Here is an 18452-nt window from a genome sequence, read left to right as displayed (position 1 = left end):
TTGTGATAATTTTCATATCATGCAACTCGCTTGAGATAAAATAATTATCAGTAGAAACTAAGGAGGCCACGTGGCGTTGCTAACGAAATTGACATGAACATGATGAAATTGACAACGTCGTCATAGGTAAAATAGCGATAAATAGATTATCATTGGTCATCTCAACTCGATTGCTTTTCTCACTTTCGCTGTATCAGCTCAAGCGAGAAAATCAATCTCGTTGAGATGATCAACGATAATCTATAAGGATAACAATTATCACATTCTTGACTTTAAAATTACAAATAGTGATACAGATATTTTAGTATGTATTTTTTACCAATTGTAGGTCATAGAACAGTTTGTTTACGATGGCATTGCTGTGGTGGTTATTATGCCTGGTGTCGACTGTTTGTGGGCATGGACCCAGTAATCTGATAGGAGATTATGAAACATCAGCCATAATGGAGGCAGTAAATATGGTTGATGGTCAACATCATCAGATGATGGTATTTGGACAGCCACGAACAAGTATACAATTCAAAACGCATTTAAAATCTTAATATTCAAAGTGTAAATGATATTGCATAATGCGAGCAGTTTTTAACAGTTATGAACTCCAAACGTAGGAAGAATGGGTGTCTTTCTAGGAAACCTATATCTAAATCTTGACTCAAAAGAAAAAAGTAAAATCACCAAAATACTGAACTTAGAGGAAAATCAATTCGGAAAGTCCATAATCACATGGCAAAATCAAATAACAAAACGCATCAAAAACGAATGGACAAGAAATGTCATATTCCCGTTTTGGTACAGGCATTTTCAAATGTAGAAAATGGTGGATTAAAAGCATGACAACAATTATCTATAAGACACTATTGGAAGGTACAGATCAATCGAGTTTACTGTTGCTTGATGATTTAAGACCATGAAAACTAAATTTTCATAATGTGAGACACATACGCATCATATTGTATAATGTAAAGAAATAATATTTCCGAAACCCAAGGAAAAATCAAAACAGATATTCCTTTATCAAGTGGCAAAATTAAAACATATATCAATTGAATGGAAGCCACTGTCATTTTTTTGACTTGTTACAGGCATTTCTTAATGTAGAAAATAGTGGATTCAACCTAGTGAAACTAGACAAACCTCTCACTTGTAAACCAATTCATGCACATACAATTATTACCTCAAATGATTATCGCGAATCCAATAAAAAAAATCAATGATATTCAAAACGCAGATTAATGGATAACAATTTTCACATTCCTGACTTTAATATTACACGGATCGGATACAATTGAGATGAGTTTTTTTTATTTCAGGGGCTGGGACTATTATCAACGGTAAAAGAATGAATGAAGCAACGACCAATCTATATCTGTTTAGTAGACACATGTCCGGTCCAGAATATACAGACACCATGACGAGATCTGCTAAAATTTCTTGTATGGCAACCCAAATAATGTTGACAAGGTAAAGTAAATCAAACATGTCGGAATTGTAATTCTTATATGACGTGCTTCTTTCGCTTTGTGTTTAACCCATGCTCTAAATCCAACAAAATTTGTTTGCACATTCGTATCTTGACTACAGTAGAATAATGAATTTTGTCAAATTGACATGCATTTAATATATTTCATTAACTTAAAACACTTCCAAACTTCTAAACGATGCACATGTTCATTTATTATGACTGTAATGTGTTGCAATTGGAAATTGACTTATTTGGTCTACTTACGACATCCGTTCATGCTGGCTGTTCAAACTCCTCCCTCTGAAAATCACAGTGCCAGTCGTTTTCTTGATTACAAAAAAAAAGTCCATGGAAAAGCATACACAAACCCTCTGCACTTATACACATCAGACATAAAAAATGCCTTAATTGTCCTAATCAGAATAGAAATAATTGATGCAATCTATACTTTATTGTAGTTTTAACATGGGTAGGTATTATGTTCGTGCTATTGTAGTCCTCACTTTGGCTCGGGGAAAATAATAACGAATATAATGCCTTCACATGTTAAAACTACAATAAAGTATAGCTTGCATCAATTATTTTTGTTATCATATGCAAAGAAGTAACTATAATCCGCAAAGAAATAAATATAATCTGCAAAGGCATAACAAAGAAATAACTAAGAAAAAACAAACAAAAAACTATAATCGACAAAAAAAACTTATATATAACTAAGAAATAGCTATAATCCACAAATAAATAACTTAGATAACACTAAGTAATAACTATAATCCGCAAAGAAAAAAACAAAAAATTACTATAATCCACAAAGGAATAACTATATACATGTAAGACCTTATAATTACATATACTACCAACTGATATCTTGAAATGACCGTATATTTTATGACATACATTATTCCAGTGAACACACAGTGTTATCAAGGTGCTCCTTTTTTTAGTGCAATCCCTTTATACTACGTTTGTATGGTAACTTTTGGCAAAACATGCTGTCAAATTGTTTTGAAAGGATCAAATGAAGAATGCGATACTTTTCAATTATAGAAAAAATTAAGAGCCATAACATTGACAAGATAATTAAAAAAAGTAGGAATTGCATACATTTGGGTTAGATAATGCAAAAACTTAGTTTAAGTTCCGAAATAAACATTGAATATATATATCATGTACTATGAAAAAGTAGCTGAAACTACTTTCATGAAGAAAAATAATATATAAGATCCATGCACAAATTGTCTTCCCAAATGAGCAATGGTGCATGCTTCACGCATTAACCGCAAGCTTTAAAATGATATGAAATGCAGTCAATAGGTAAAAGTACCTTATGAATTGACTCAAACACTTACATTTATTCATATTTTATAAATATCCTACCTTCATCAACTGTATGAACAATAGCGGGACGTGTAGCTATAATACACATGCAATAATGAAACGATGATACATTAAACCAGATGTTAAGTAACCGCTTTAGGTCTGGTATCTGCGAAACGAAGTCAGCAAAACTCCCACATTTAAGGTGTTAGACCTTGGTTTAGGGAGATAACTCTTTAAATCAGTTACGTGTTTGTAAAAGTCACGTTTCATCAATGTATTTTAAGCATTTACCTAAAACAGATTGAAAATAATCTATGTAACATAGAAGCTTAGAACATATTTATGAAAATGGTTGACACAAACGAACTGATGATTTTAAGAAATATTTCCCTTAACCTAGGTCTACCTCCTTAAATGTGTCAATTTCTGTTCACAGAGGTGATGTACCCAATGATGGAGCGTTTCAACAAAAAATGGCACCATTTTGTTCTATGCCAAAATTACGATGCAATCCTTCAATGAGATTCCGTACTATTGATGGTGGTTGCAACAATCTTAATTTCCCACTACGAGGCAGATCTCATACAGCACAAGAGAGATTTCTGCCCCCAGAGTATGGCGACAGTAAGTTTAATTATATGGGGGGTCCTCCTGTGTGAAGATGTTATTTTTGCTTTTCAATTGAAGAATCTTTTCCGTTTCAAAATCCAAAGAGTTATGCATGTTATTGTTAAGGCAAGTGGCCATTTCAAATCATAAAAATCATTGGTAATTTTTCATTTAAAAAATCAGTAGAATTATTGGTAATTTGCCGTTTCAAAATCATAAAAGTAATGGCATTTTCAGCCCACTTATATGAAAATAATCGTAGATGATTGGACACACTTTCATTGTTTGACTGTTGTTAACCAATCTGTAGTTCATTCTATTCATTACACAATTTACTTTCAGAATTTAATCTAGGATATGTTCCAAGAGTCCACAGTAAGCTTGGCTGTCCACTGCCAAATCCTAGGTTTATTTCCAATGTACTTTACACTAAGGGATACAGTTTACCAAAAAGTCCATTGTATAATGTTGCCTTGACCACATTTGGACAGTTTTTGACACATGATGTTTCTTCAGTTCCATTGAGCAGAGGTAAGAACTGATGGCATTCTAATTAGAAAAATACTGCATCTTATTTTAACCAAAACTTCTATCGGCGTATTGTTGAGAATATCTTAAAGCTCCGTATGAACGAGAAGCACCCCAGTTCAATCCAATCTTTTGATGAGGTTTATGTTGTTCAGTCTATAGATTTTATTTTATGTTTTTTTTAAATTTTATTCGTCTCTTAACATATATTAATTTGGCATTATCTTCACATTGGTAAACAATGGAAGAAAGGAAAGGAATGTTATAACAAAAATACGTCGACGCTAATTCAAAAGGGGGAACTATGAAAGCCAAAATAACTTTTAACGTTTTGGAAGAAAATTAACATAGCTTAACCACCAATTTCAATGGCACATGACTATAACGCTGTTAAATTGACAAAAAAAATAGACATTATTGATTAAGGTGACACTAATTGGAATCCATCATCCAAAAATGTGTTAGCATGCATTATAGATATATAACATAATTATATAAAATAATAAAAAAAAACTGTCGAGGACCGCATACAAATGTAACAAAGACGTAAACACAATCGTTTTTGTAATTGATAGTAAAATATTCAGTAGTATTATACAATATTATGACACACACAAACACATATTATTACGGAATACAAAAATAACTAGTGAGGAAAATTTCATAATTTCATAGTTTATATTATATAGAGGTTGTGAGTTCTAACAACGCTCGTACGGTTTGACTCGCCTCCAATCTTAATTGACTAGGGTTGTCAGTTTTCATATCACAGGGCTGTGGTTTTCTAAGGGCAGTCCGGCTTCTTCCACCTATGCAAACTGATAGCCACAAAAAAAAGTAGTGCTTAAAAGTGGCATTTAAACACCAACAATCAATCAATCAATCATATGTGAGTTCGCTTAATCGAAAATATATACCACATGACTAATAATCTTCGTCTTGCAACACGTATTTGTACACATAAGAAAGACTTCCTGATACGGAGTTAAAGAACTGTGACATCATATGGCTGCAGTGACAAAGTGTATACTGAATGGGTTTTTATGAATATGAATACAAATGCTACATCCATCTTTAAAGACAAAAAAATTGCTCATCACCTTTCCTCAATCGCTGACACATATAGTTCTTTTGGATACCAACATAACATATGTGTTCTTAGAAGACACGTTAAATTGCTTGATCTTCCTAGAGCTGAACGAAGCCTCTTTCTAAATTGTAATCGGTAATCAGAGCCGTGCTTCCGGCTCCTGAAACTGACATAATCAAGTTCCTGATTTATGGGTTCTCAAGCAGTGTTAAAGTATATTTCGCCAATTTATTACGATATTATATAGCTTGTGGTAGCAATAATGATTTTCGCAACAGATGGCTGCTGTTCACTTATAAGCGATTAAACCAAGAATTAAAAGTGGTAAAGATGAAGTCATTTTACCGACGCTATCATTATTTCGTTGACCTTTATTAACTATCTGTTTAATAGATGACAACGAAAATGTTTCAATTATCGTAATCCCAGTCCCGACAATTTTCAATATTAGACTTGCATCTAACCGAGTAGCAAGGCGGGTGCCTCAATTGGAACATGATCCCCTTTAATTTTCAGATCACCTGATATATCAATGTTTTTTGGTTGGGTTCATGTTGCTCAGTTTTTATTTTTCTATGTTTTGAATTGTATTCTGTTTTTTTTTTGTTTTGTTTGTATTTTTTTTTTGCTTTGTCGGTTTTCACCGACGTATGAGCATCAATATCCCTTTGGAATCTTTCGCCTCTCTTTCGTTACAGAGATGAATGTTCTTTTTTATTCAGGTAACCCGGATATAGAATGCTGTGATGGAAATAATCCAATCTCCAGGTAGGTTAATCTCTTACACTTGAAATATGGACAATAAGATATTCATAATGCAAAACAATACTGTAAACCGACTTAGTTTCGTGGATACTTTATATCTTGTGACGTGTCTAAAAAGTAAAATTAAAAAATACCGAACCCAAATGACAATTCAAAATGGAAAGCCCCTATCAAATGGCAAAATCAAAAGAAATAGTACATCAAACTAATGGAAACAATTGTCATATTCCCGACTTAAAAAAGAAACATATCTTTATGTTCAAAATGGGGAACTTAACCTGATTTTATGGCTACCGAAAATTCTCACATAAATGACAGCCGGATGGACTTCTATTATATTAACAACATTTAGTGAGCAAAACAAACAGACATGAAAGGTAAAATGTCAACAAAAAAACCCTCGTTTAATCGACTATTCATTTACTTTGAAGAAAATGCCTGTACTTAGTGAGGAATATGACAGTTGCTGTCCTTTCTTTTAATGTTTTCAGCTTTTGAATTTTTCATTTAATTAGGGACTTTCCGTTTTGAATCCTCCCGGAGTTCCATATGTTTGTGTTTTTACTTTCCACAACAAACATTTACACTTCTCCGACAAAATAGACCAACAAATAACAACGATCAACAATAGACAATAAAGCCCGACTTGATACCCACTAAAAAAAATGACCGAGTTGAGACAAATTTACTTGCGCCTCGAACTCCTTATTAATTTTAATTCCTTAATAATAAAATAAGACTTCACTAGAACACAAAAATAGATCGAAAGTCACCTTTGTCAGCTAGGTTGTTGCAATCTTTAATACAACAACTTAAAATGTATAAAATGATTTCTTATCAACAATTCTTGTGAAGATAACTGCAGTCAAAACGATGTTATTCGTCAAATTACTACCTACTATTTCAGAAAGAATATTATTTCATTACCATGATTGATATTTATTTTTAGACCTGAATGTTTTTCATTCAAAGTTCCAAAAGGTGAATTCGAAACAACGTGTATGAGTTTTACTAGATCAGAATCAGCGCCTTACAAACAATGTGGACCAGGTATTATTATTTGCATAATGAGAAAAAGATAAGAACACTTGAGGTTTAAGTTATATTTTAGAAAATTTATTGTCTATTTATTGCTGAATGATTATGTTTTATGTATCAAGCCTTAAATTACTCCTCAAAAGGTAAACGATGCTGGTGGACTATTAGTCCCCGAGGGTATCACCAGCCCAGTAGCCAGTACTTCGGTACTGGCATGAAAATACGGATTTTTTGTGATAAAATTATTTTAAATTAAGGAATGTACCTCCCTCATGCAAAGCTCTGATTCCTTTCACTGATTTGACTATACTTGTTGGACCTTTTGGATTATAGCTCTTAATCTTTTATATAAGCTTTGGATTTCAAATATTTTTGCCACGAGCATCACTGAAGAGACATGTATTGTCGAAATGCGTATCTGGTGCAAGAAAATTGGTACCGTTAATTTTATTCTATAGAACAAAAACAAAGCATCAAATTTTGTTGATTTATTGCATACACTATATTTTGAGAGCGATATAAACGCCATCTTTAGTTTGATCAGACAACAAACATGCTTGAATAGTATGTTATTCAATCCCTATTCGCTGCATTCGATTTTTTTTATGGAAACTTAAATAGTGCTTGAATAGTCAAATCGAAAAAAAAATATGTTAATCATTTGGACATGTAAATATAAGTGTTTGCAAGAAATAAATATGTAAACAGTTTTATAAAAAAATATGCATGAGACTACAGATATCGTTTTTGATCACGTTATCAATTTGCATTTCTATCATAGTCAAAAAGTATTATTCTAATTAGGTCTTTCCTCATTTATATTTCGAACATACATGTCATTAACAGTTTTAAAAAAACCTCATTGCATATAAATGTAGTATAAATTAGCAATTTCTTGAAAACATGTGACAAACTAACTTCGTAAGCTGCAATTGATGAATTTGTATGAAGCATAGAAACAATAGATGACAAACCAAAACCAACATTTGATATTATATTGTCTGATCTTTAATAACAAATTCACAAAAGTCAATCAGATAATGATATGGATTCCGTGAAACTCTTAGTTGGAGAAAGATCTGCTTACCCTTCCGGAGCACCTGAGATAATTCCCAGTCTTTTGTGGAATTCGTGTTGCTTAGTCTTTAGTCTTCTACGTTGTGTTATGTGTACTAATATTTGTCTGTTTTTTTTTTCATTTTCAGCAATGGCGTAGTCAGTTTATTTTCGATCTATGAGTTTGACTGTTCCTATGGTATCTTTCGTCCCTATTTTAATTCAGTTAAGACATTTATACTTTGTAGGTACAAGAAATCAGATGAACCAGGCCACATCCTATGTAGATTTATCTGTTGCATATGGAAGTACTGAAGAAGATACGTCCCGGGTGGTAGACAAAAGAACAGGTTAGTAATCCGGTTATAAAAAGTCGTCAAAGGTTCTCGGTTCAGAGACAAAAGAACAAGTTAGCAATCCGGTTATAAACAGTCGTCAAAGGTTCTCGGTTCAGAGACAAAAGAACAGGTTAGTAATCCGGTTATAAACAGTCGTCAAAGGGTCTCGGTTCAGAGACAAAACACAGGTTATTGATTCGGTTATAAACAGACAAAAACAGTGTATAAGCAAAAGAAGTTTATTTTTTGGTATCTTTCGCCCCTCTTTTATTTATGTGTTCAAAACATTCATAAACGAATATGTTTTGTCATCATTTCCAAAACATTTCACATATATATTTGAATACGAAATAATTGTATTTGTGAACTCATTCGACCAACCATGATTACAAGTTAGAAATTTTTTAACTTCTCCCTTTAGCCCTTGGGTGTTTGAAAAAAGGTGAAATAAAGCTACTGTAGTTTACCGATGTTTTCAAAATGTTTGTTAATGCATGAGAAAGAAACTGATCAAAGTAACAAACAGACATTAAAGAAATCGAATGAACCCCAACAGTAGGGAGAACAAATGCGTAACCATAATACGCTTCTCCTGCTCATCATCGATTACCCGACGTGGAAATTCAATTGATTACCCGACATGGGAATTCATAATTGATCAAAGGGTCACAATAGGAACAAAACAATCAACTTTACTGGTATTTTCAGAAAATAGACTGGGAACATATGTCACTAGTTAGTTGAGACCCCGAGCCATTCGTGATGGTGACCGTAAAAGAGGGACGAAAGATACCAAAGGGACATTCAAACTCATAAATCTAAAAAAAACTTGACAACGCCATGGCTAAAAATGAAAAAGACAAACAGACAAACAATAGTAAAACTTATATACGGTGTATTTATGTCGTTCTTTCTCATTTCTTTGTTAGAGCAGTTGAAGAACCACATCCCTGTTAAAAAAGTCTATATAGTGTACATGCACGGGGAAAATTTATTAACTGAGACATGTAAACGTCAAACAATGGAACAAAGGGTAATTGCCAAGAAATGGAAAGTTGACGATTGGAAATTTGAAACCATCACGTTTGTCAGAAAAGGTGTTAACATTCGCCAAAACGATACGTTTTTATTTACTTTAATTAAAATAAGTAATGGAAAAGACAATTATTTTGTATCAACATTTTAGGACACATCTAGTGGCTGCTTGTTTAACAATACTTTTCTACGTTTTAGGAAAACTTATCAGTGGTGGTCCAAAGGGCTGTCTCCTTCCTGACGGACCTTCCGAAAATTGTATGGGTAATTCCGGATGTTTCTTTTCAGGTGAGTAAATATTTCCAAACTAAGGACGTAAGTTCATTACTACAAGTATTACAAAAGTAGTTGAATAGATTTCCTTAGCTGTATTTGGCAAAACGTTTAGGCAGTTTTGCACCTCAGTGCTCTTCACCTTGTTCTTAATTTGGCATTTCTAACTTTTTTTTACTCGAGTGTCACTGATGAATCGTTTGTAGATAAAACGAGCGTCTCTGACGCAAATGTAAAATTGCATTCCTGTTATCTATGAAGAGTTAAATTAAACACGTACCGATAAAAGTCTATCTTTGTACAATTACAAAAAAGTATAATTTTCCTACTATGAGGGGGATTGATTTTTTGTTTGGTGAATACACCACAATAGCTCAAAAAGACTATATCGCGTCGAGAGTTATTCATATACAATAAAATAATATACAGATAAAAATTATTTTAATAAACTAAAACATTAAATTATAGCAATATGACAGGATGACGTTTCTACCGTTTTGACATATTTTGTCCAAAGAGTGCAACATTACACTGTAAATTTATTGAGAAAGGTATGATTTTGTTTTTATTCTGGTGGACTGTCTAAAAGAAATGCACTACGAAATAAACATAACACAGAGGTCAATGTTATATTTTATTGGATAGAGGACATTATTTCTTATTGTCGGTTGTTCATAGTCCCCAATTAAAAATAACGCAATATCATGAGACAGATTAATACACACTATTGTTTGTTTGTCTGTTTGTCTGTTTGTTCCTTTTTTCGCCATGGCGTTGTCAGTTTATTTTCGATATAGGAGTTTACTGTCTCTCTGGTATCGTTCGTACTTCTTTCATACAAATTGTGCTTCCATTAACACTTGATAATAACAGATAAAACCTTGCATAAAGTTTCGCGACGAAAATCGGTTAATCGTTCCAAGATGTTATGTTGTATGTCCTTTGGTCGGGTTTTGTCTCTTTGCCACATTCCCCACTTCCCTTCTCAACTTGATGTCTTTGAAATGTTGTTATCAAATCTCTTATAACACGGGTAACTTAGCTCATCGTAGTTCATCGGAAGGGGACGATAAATGGCTGACACGTGTTAAGAGAGAGCCATATTTCTTGCACGTTAAAGACACCCTTGTAGATTTCGAAAAAAGAGCAGGTTAATGCCGCTACAAGGCAGCAGTCGCACCTGCAAAGTGGAAAGGGATTAATATAAGTTGCAAAACTTGTTTCCCAATCCACTATAAATAAATATGTTTAAACTAAACTAATAATCAAGCAATCTTTTTTATATGTTTTCTAACTGCAAATAATTGAATTTCAATTGAGTATTCCATTACTCAGGTTATATTTAAATCACATCGGTATGTCCAATGGTTTTCAACTGATAACATTGACATGAATCGAAATGTCTGTAAATGCATAACGATAAATTATTTCATGAAAAGACTTTGTACCAGATTACCAATATGTTTTCATGAAACTAAAGAAGAAGAAAAAAAGCAGTTATAAAAGTTGAAGGTAATTTTTATTTCAGGGGATACAAGACATTCAGAAATTCCAGAGCTTACCACATATCATATCCTTTTTCATCGAGAACATAACAGAATAGTAGACATTCTTTGTAAACTAAATCCTCATTGGACACCCGATCGCCTATTCCAAGAAACCAGGAAAATATTAATAGGAATATATCAAGACATCGTCTACAGTGAATATCTACCAATTGTATTAGGAAGAGACAGAATGAAGAAGCTTGGCATACTCCCAACAGTTAGAGGCTATAATACACGTTATGAAAAAAATATTGATGCAACCATTCGTAATTCGTTTGCTGTAGCACCTCTACGTTTTGGACATGCGCAGATTATTAATCATGTCGGATCTGCTAACAAAGACCGCAGTTTAAGAGCCAAAATTCCACTCGAACAAACTTTTTTCATAACAACAGCTACTCGGGACGAAAAGGTATTTGGGGTTGATGGGATTAGCAGATGGATGACAACCGAATTAGGTAATCGTGCAGACAGGTTTATGGGAGATGCAATTAGAAACAAATTATTTGAAACAAGACCAGGAAATGGATTTGATTTGGCATCAATTGACATTCAACGTGGTAGAGATCACGGAATTCCATCATATAATGCTTTTAGAAAATTCTGTGGTCTAAAACCAGCCGGCTTAATTAAATCTGGACCTTTTGGACTGCCTGATCACGACCCACAAGCAGCAAAATTACTTTCTACCATTTACAAGTATGTATATTCAAAAATAAATAAATTGAGAACATCGAAGGTATACGGAAATAATGTCAAAACACATGTATATCTTTACTGTCTCTGATTGTCAATCTCAAACAGATTAATTAAATTGTCAATTGATGCTCGCATTTTTTTTTTATCTGCAGCTAACAACTAAGTGAAAAAAAATGTTATAAAAGTCATGCATTACTGGTTGTGAAAAGACTGAAATTTATTTTTATATTGTCAAAACTAAAATCACAAAAATACCGCATTCCGAGGAAAATTCAAAACGGAATGTATCTAATCAAAATGCCAAATCAAAAGCTCAAACATATCAAACAAATGGATAAAAACTGTCATATTCCAGACTTTGTACAGACATTTTCTTATGTCAATTTATGTGTTCTAACTTTGAATCAAAGTACTTGTTATGGTTCCTCTTTTTATAACGTTTGTTTTACTTACAGACATCCAGACGATATAGATTTAATGGCTGGTGGTATATCGGAGGTGAATATGAAAGGTGCTTTGGTTGGACCAACTTTTGGTTGTTTGATGGGACTACAATTTGTAAACTCCAGAGTAGGAGATAGATTTTTCTATGAAAACGAGTTCTCACCTACAGGATTTACTCCAGGTTAGTCACCAAATAATTCAACTTTAAAAAAAATCGTAAAAAAATGTTGCGCTTCAAAGCTATTTATCATTTTGCTTTTGTATATAACATGTGTGTGTGTAATATTTAAATAAGAACACCGTTTGCCTTTAAATTAGCAAAAATATTCATTACTGTTCAAAAATGAACACACCACTTCATAAACCACTAGCGCTTTTCTGGAGTACCTTAATCAGGAACGCTTAGAGCCGACTATTTGAAGTGAAGTGTGTTTAAGTATCGAAACAATATAGAAGCTATACGACTACAAAGATCGAAAAATAGTAATAGCTAAATCCATATAAATTCATCTTTGTCTTAGTTTCGTCGTCAATGTAGCTTCTTAGCAAACGGAGAGAATGAAGAATTTCTTCTATTGTTCATCACAGCTCCAAACGCTTCTTAAAAACCTCATTTTTCATTTAACCCATGTTGTATTTGTATGTTTAGCAAGTGGGTACATGTTTTATCTTTTATAGTATAAGTCAAATTATGTGTAAATATATAAGCAGGTAATATTTCATATTTTCGACCCACAGACACAATTTGTTTTTTTCTGTTTTCAGCTCAGCTTGATGTTATAAAGATGCAAACATTGTCATCGTTGTTTTGTAGAAACTTTAAGATGGGTGTGATGCAGCCAAATGCTTTTGTATCATTACTTGCAGGGTAGGTTGCTTAACATATATTTCATGATAGAACATTCATTTCTTATGGCATTGGCATTGGCATTTACGAACAGGGTATTCATAATAAATAAGCATTCCATTCGGAGAGAAACTGTTCATTGACTGTAATTTGGCCACTGATGAGTCTTATGTTGACAACATTGACTGTAATTTGACCACTGAAGAGTCTTATGTAGACAACATTGACTGTAATTTGACCACTCATACGTCTTATGTAGACAACATTGACTGTAATTTGGCCACTGATGAGTCTTATGTAGACAACATTGACTGTAATTTGGCCACTGAAGAGTCTTATGTAGACAACATTGACTGTAATTTGACCACTGATGAGTCTTATGTAGACAACATTGACTGTAATTTGACCACTCATACGTCTTATGTAGACAACATTGACTGTAATTTGACCACTGATGAGTCTTATGTAAACAACATTGACTGTAATTTGACCACTGAAGAGTCTTATGTAGACAACATTGACTGTAATTTGACCACTGAAGAGTCTTATGTAGACAACATTGACTGTAATTTGACCACTGAAGAGTCTTATGTAGACAACATTGACTGTAATTTGACCACTGAAGAGTCTTATGTAAACAACATTGACTGTAATTTGACCACTGAAGAGTCTTATGTAAACAACATTGACTGTAATTTGACCACTGAAGAGTCTTATGTAGACAACATTGACTGTAATTTGGCCACTGAAGAGTCTTATGTAGACAACATTGACTGTAATTTGACCACTGATGAGTCTTATGTAGACAACATTGACTGTAATTTGACCACTGATGAGTCTTATGTAGACAACATTGACTGTAATTTGACCACTGAAGAGTCTTATGTAAACAACATTGACTGTAATTTGGCCACTGATGAGTCTTATGTAGACAACATTGACTGTAATTTGGCCACTGAAGAGTCTTATGTAGACAACATTGACTGTAATTTGGCCACTGATGAGTCTTATGTAGACAACATTGACTGTAATTTGACCACTCATACGTCTTATGTAGACAACATTGACTGTAATTTGACCACTGATGAGTCTTATGTAGACAACATTGACTGTAATTTGACCACTGATGAGTCTTATGTAGACAACATTGACTGTAATTTGACCACTGATGAGTCTTATGTAGACAACATTGACTGTAATTTGGCCACTGAAGAGTCTTATGTAGACAACATTGACTGTAATTTGGCCACTGGTGAGTCTTATGTAGACAACATTGACTGTAATTTGGCCACTCATACGTCTTATATAGAAGATACAATAGTCTGCTCGATTAAAAATGACATTTAGTGAGTTCGATTTTTTACAAACATGTTCAAACAAAACAACAGGCTTTGAGTTTAATCTAAGATTCAAAATACATTTATTGCACTTAATTTTAGCGTCGGACTTTATTTAAACGCCATTTAAATACGAAGGTACAAATGCCTATGTAAAGGTAAAATCATGGTGAGCTGAAGATTAGTTTTAATATCTTGAAATATTTCATAACCTTTAAGTCATTTTCCAGGGATTATTTTATTTCATTTTTTCCATATCGCTCTTCCTTCAAATTTACGAAGTGACAATGCAATATTATAACAACAAAAAGGCATAGGATCCTAAAGGGGACGCGGTCAAATTTGTTCTGGTATATTTGGAATTCTGAGATATGCAAGTAGAATTCTGGACCCCATTGAAGTTCAATGAATACTGTTATTGTGTTATACTTTTTACACATTGTCGCAAATGGTTCAACGTATAATATTGTAACATTATCTTACTATGTACACATTGTCGCAAATGGTTCAACGTATAATATTGTAACATTATCTTACTATGTACACATTATCATACTATGTACACATTACCATACTCTGTACACATTATCATACTATGTACACATTATGATCATACTATGTACACATTACCATACTATGTACACGTTATCGCACATAAAGTACAAAGTTTATTTACAGACACATTCTGAATACTGTTTATAAAAGTTAGGCCAATATGATAATAAAATCCAATACGTATAAGAAAGTTTATTTTGGTCGTAAATATTATTGATTTATAACCAGACCAAGGACTTATATATATGAATCTCATAATTTTTGGAAAATATGTAGAGAATCGTTGGATTTGAACATAGCTTCTATACATTTTTAAATTGCTTATATTTAATCTTATACCTTATTGATAACCATGAAAATTCTTCTGTACATGTAAAAACATTAAGACTTCAGACAAAATAAATTTCATCAAAATCAATTAAGAACTTTTTTAGCTGAACAGTTGAACTACGTTTTATTGTGTTTTTTACCCAAAATGTAGAATAATGTCTCAAAAATAATTACCCTCCTTTCTTAAATAATTAAAATTACACGAAGGACATGAACAATATTAACCAAATTAACTCTATCAATGTAGGAATCATTTAAGTTTAAGAAAATCTTAATTTCATTAAAATCCATCAACAACTTTTAAAGTTTTAAGGTGTACAGTGTGGTTTCTCCAATAATTCTCTACATATTTTTTTTTTTATTGCAACAAGGATTGTAAAGAAGTTACCTATCCCTCTATATACGTCCCTGAACCAGACTAACACCATTATAATCATATTCCAATATAAATAGAAGTGAAAAGTTATTTTCAGCATAAATATTATTGTTTATAACAAGTCAGACCAAAACAATATCATAAATTCCAATATAAATAAAGGTGCAAAGTATATTTTGAGCATACATATTATTGTTTAAAACAACTCAGACAAATACGATTGGCTAAAAAAGTTATATTAACACCAAGGCAAATTGAATGTGAATAAACTGAAAATAAAGACAAATATGGGATATAGTAGTAAATTAAATCAAAGGTGAAATGGTACAGAATATTCTCTTTCCGTGGCGTTAGTTTTTATTTCATTTTTGTACATATTTTGTTACCACAATATTTTAAGTTACTAGTATTCGTAATATTTTAATGGAAGTCAACACATTTTTGAAAAATAAATATCAAATGGATATTAATACTCAAAGTCGAAAATAAAATGACAATGACAACAGTATACAAATCACTAAAAATAGAGAACTTTTACCTTTTACGTTCAATATATACCTTTTTATGAGTAAATAGCTCTCATAAGTTTGGTATCTTAAACCCCTATTTGCGAGTATACAAGACTGTCTAGATGTTCAAAGACGTTGTTGCTGATCTTATTAACCGATTTGATTGCTGAGTGTTACAGTGTTACTACACGTATAAAAAATCATTAATTAACATTCAATCAATTTAGTTGAAACGCGCAAAATATTCCTATGAAAATAAGCCATTATTTATTGGGTGTATATTATACTGAGGTGACAGAAGAATATGGAGTTCATAAATTTATATAAACCATTGTAAAGCCATAACATGACCTTGCGCATGGACAAACATGAAACAGCATGCTTCTTTTTTTATAAACTATGACTGTAATAATCACTTGGTCTTTAAATAAACTATGACTACAATAAGTACTTGTTCACATTTGTTTTTATTTCAGACGTCAACCAGCAGTTCCATGTGAAAAACTACCCCAGCTGGGTCCACTTGAGCTGTCAGCTTGGAAGGAGATTCCTTTCAAGCATTAACGACTGGCATTGTTATATAGTGGGGCTACAGTTTATTTAGTCTTAATAAAATAAAATGGGTAAAAATTACAGAATTTTTCCATTTTTGTTATTGCCATGATTTGATTTACGGTTTAATCGGAAATAATTTAGTTGGTATCTGCCATTTACATAATTTAATGACACCATATATATTCCTGTTGTCGTGTTACTCAATCTCTTCCACTATTCCTCGATTATGACATCGCCGGATGAGACTTTTTATCGGATTTACAAGAATAACATAGCGGGTGTTATAAGAGAAATAGAAACAGGTTATCTTTCATGAATACTTGAGTTCATTACCGATTCGTTCGGTTAAACAACAAACAAAACAGTAAAAAGAAAATAACAAAAATACTGCACTCCGAAGGATTCTGAAATGTGCAGTAATTTTCCTGTCCGTTCTGATTTTAACTCGCCAATATTGGATCTTTTAAATTTAAAATCCTTGTATTTCAACTACTTCCCCATCCCATGTTGTCTGACTCCTTAGTAGTCCATCAGCTAGTTCTCAAAAGCGCTCTAGTTAAGGAGTTTGTGTTACACCCCAGGGTACCGCGATTTTTTTTGATAGAATTCAACTTCATTATCTTATTGATAAAATTCAAGGTGTTAGACTAACAAAAAAGTGTCCAAAAGAGGTTTAAAAACGTCCCTTTCAATGGTCCCCTCATTTAGCAATCACGACTAAGTAATTTTTAATTAAATTTTTTGATATAAAGCGACAAAAAAAAATAAAGTAAAGGTGTAAACAACTAAAACAGATACAAAACTATCATATTTAATGTTAGCCTGAAGATTTTTTGTTTTAAAAAAAAGTTTTTTTACATTACAAACAATCCGATTTTTTGGGTTAAAACTAAGGCATATTTTTTCCTTTCATAAAGAAATTCGTTATAAATTTACCCACTTTAGTTAATTAAGCTTTAGAATTAATCATTATACAATGTTTCAACCATTTGCAGTATTTATATATCGTCTAAAATATGAAATATTTGATAAAATATATGTACGTGCAAATACTAGTTAAATTACGGAAATCATCATAGTACCGTCTTTGATTCAGTATACAACATGTACAATGCATTCACACATAAGCATTATCAATTTGCAACTAAAAACACACATGTAAATGTCGATTTATGATGTTTTGGTGAGACAAATTATTTTATAAAGTGAATGTGTAACAAAATATTACTGAAAAAGTACAAATAAGGGTTGTTTTTTTTGCGTTCAGAAAAGGTGCACTCTATTGAACTCAATAAAAGTGTGCTTGATTACATTTTGTGTTTTGGCTATGTAGTGATTGACTTAAGATTATTAAGTCATTCAATCGACAAACATCGCTTTGAATGAACGTCAAATAGTGAGTTATGAGAATTGGCCATACTTTTTACGTTCTTAGGTTTCTAAGAGAAACAAAAAAATTGGCTTTGTTGTTTTCAGTTTAAATAAAGATTCTGTTAAGCGTTTTTTGGTTGTTAAATGTACATGAAATTGTTATCAAAGGTACCAACATTATAATTTAGTGTGCCAGACGCGCGTTTCGTCTACATTAGACTCATCAGTGACGCTCATATGAAAATATTTGTAAAGCCAAACAAGTCCAAAGTTGAAGAGCTTTGAGAATCCAAAATTCCAAAAAAGTTGTGCCAAATACGGCTAAGGTAGTCTTTGTCTGAGATAAGAACATCCTTAGTTTTTCGAAT

The 18452-nt window shown here is 32.4% G+C and overlaps 1 protein-coding gene across 1 annotated transcript; it reads left to right on the top strand.

Moving 5' to 3' along the window:
- The first annotated feature begins 1316 nt into the window (after positions 1–1316).
- Positions 1317–16747, top strand: LOC134681586 (peroxidase-like protein). The gene is made up of 11 exons (XM_063541234.1): positions 1317–1461; positions 3219–3406; positions 3734–3922; positions 5732–5777; positions 6724–6824; positions 8117–8218; positions 9440–9529; positions 11043–11760; positions 12216–12385; positions 12970–13072; positions 16635–16747. The coding sequence occupies exons 1-11, from the start codon at positions 1340–1342 to the stop codon at positions 16720–16722; spliced, it is 1917 nt and encodes a 638-aa protein (XP_063397304.1). The 5' UTR covers positions 1317–1339; the 3' UTR covers positions 16723–16747.
- The last annotated feature ends 1705 nt before the right edge of the window (positions 16748–18452 follow it).

This window comes from Mytilus trossulus, chromosome 8, assembly GCF_036588685.1.
Source record: "Mytilus trossulus isolate FHL-02 chromosome 8, PNRI_Mtr1.1.1.hap1, whole genome shotgun sequence".
Taxonomy (NCBI): Eukaryota; Metazoa; Mollusca; class Bivalvia; order Mytilida; family Mytilidae; genus Mytilus; species Mytilus trossulus.
Note: the sequence above shows the minus strand (reverse complement) of the source record. Positions and strands in the feature narration are given on the sequence as shown.

Excerpts from the sequence above, each read along its gene's own strand:
- LOC134681586 (XM_063541234.1), top strand. The coding sequence starts at position 1,340 with ATGAATGAAGCAACGACCAATCTATATCTGTTTAGTAGACACATGTCC. Across the intron at positions 3,407-3,733 it reads GCCCCCAGAGTATGGCGACA|AATTTAATCTAGGATATGTT; the intron begins GTAAGTTTAATT and ends ATTTACTTTCAG. Across the intron at positions 13,073-16,634 it reads TTTGTATCATTACTTGCAGG|ACGTCAACCAGCAGTTCCAT; the intron begins GTAGGTTGCTTA and ends TTTTTATTTCAG.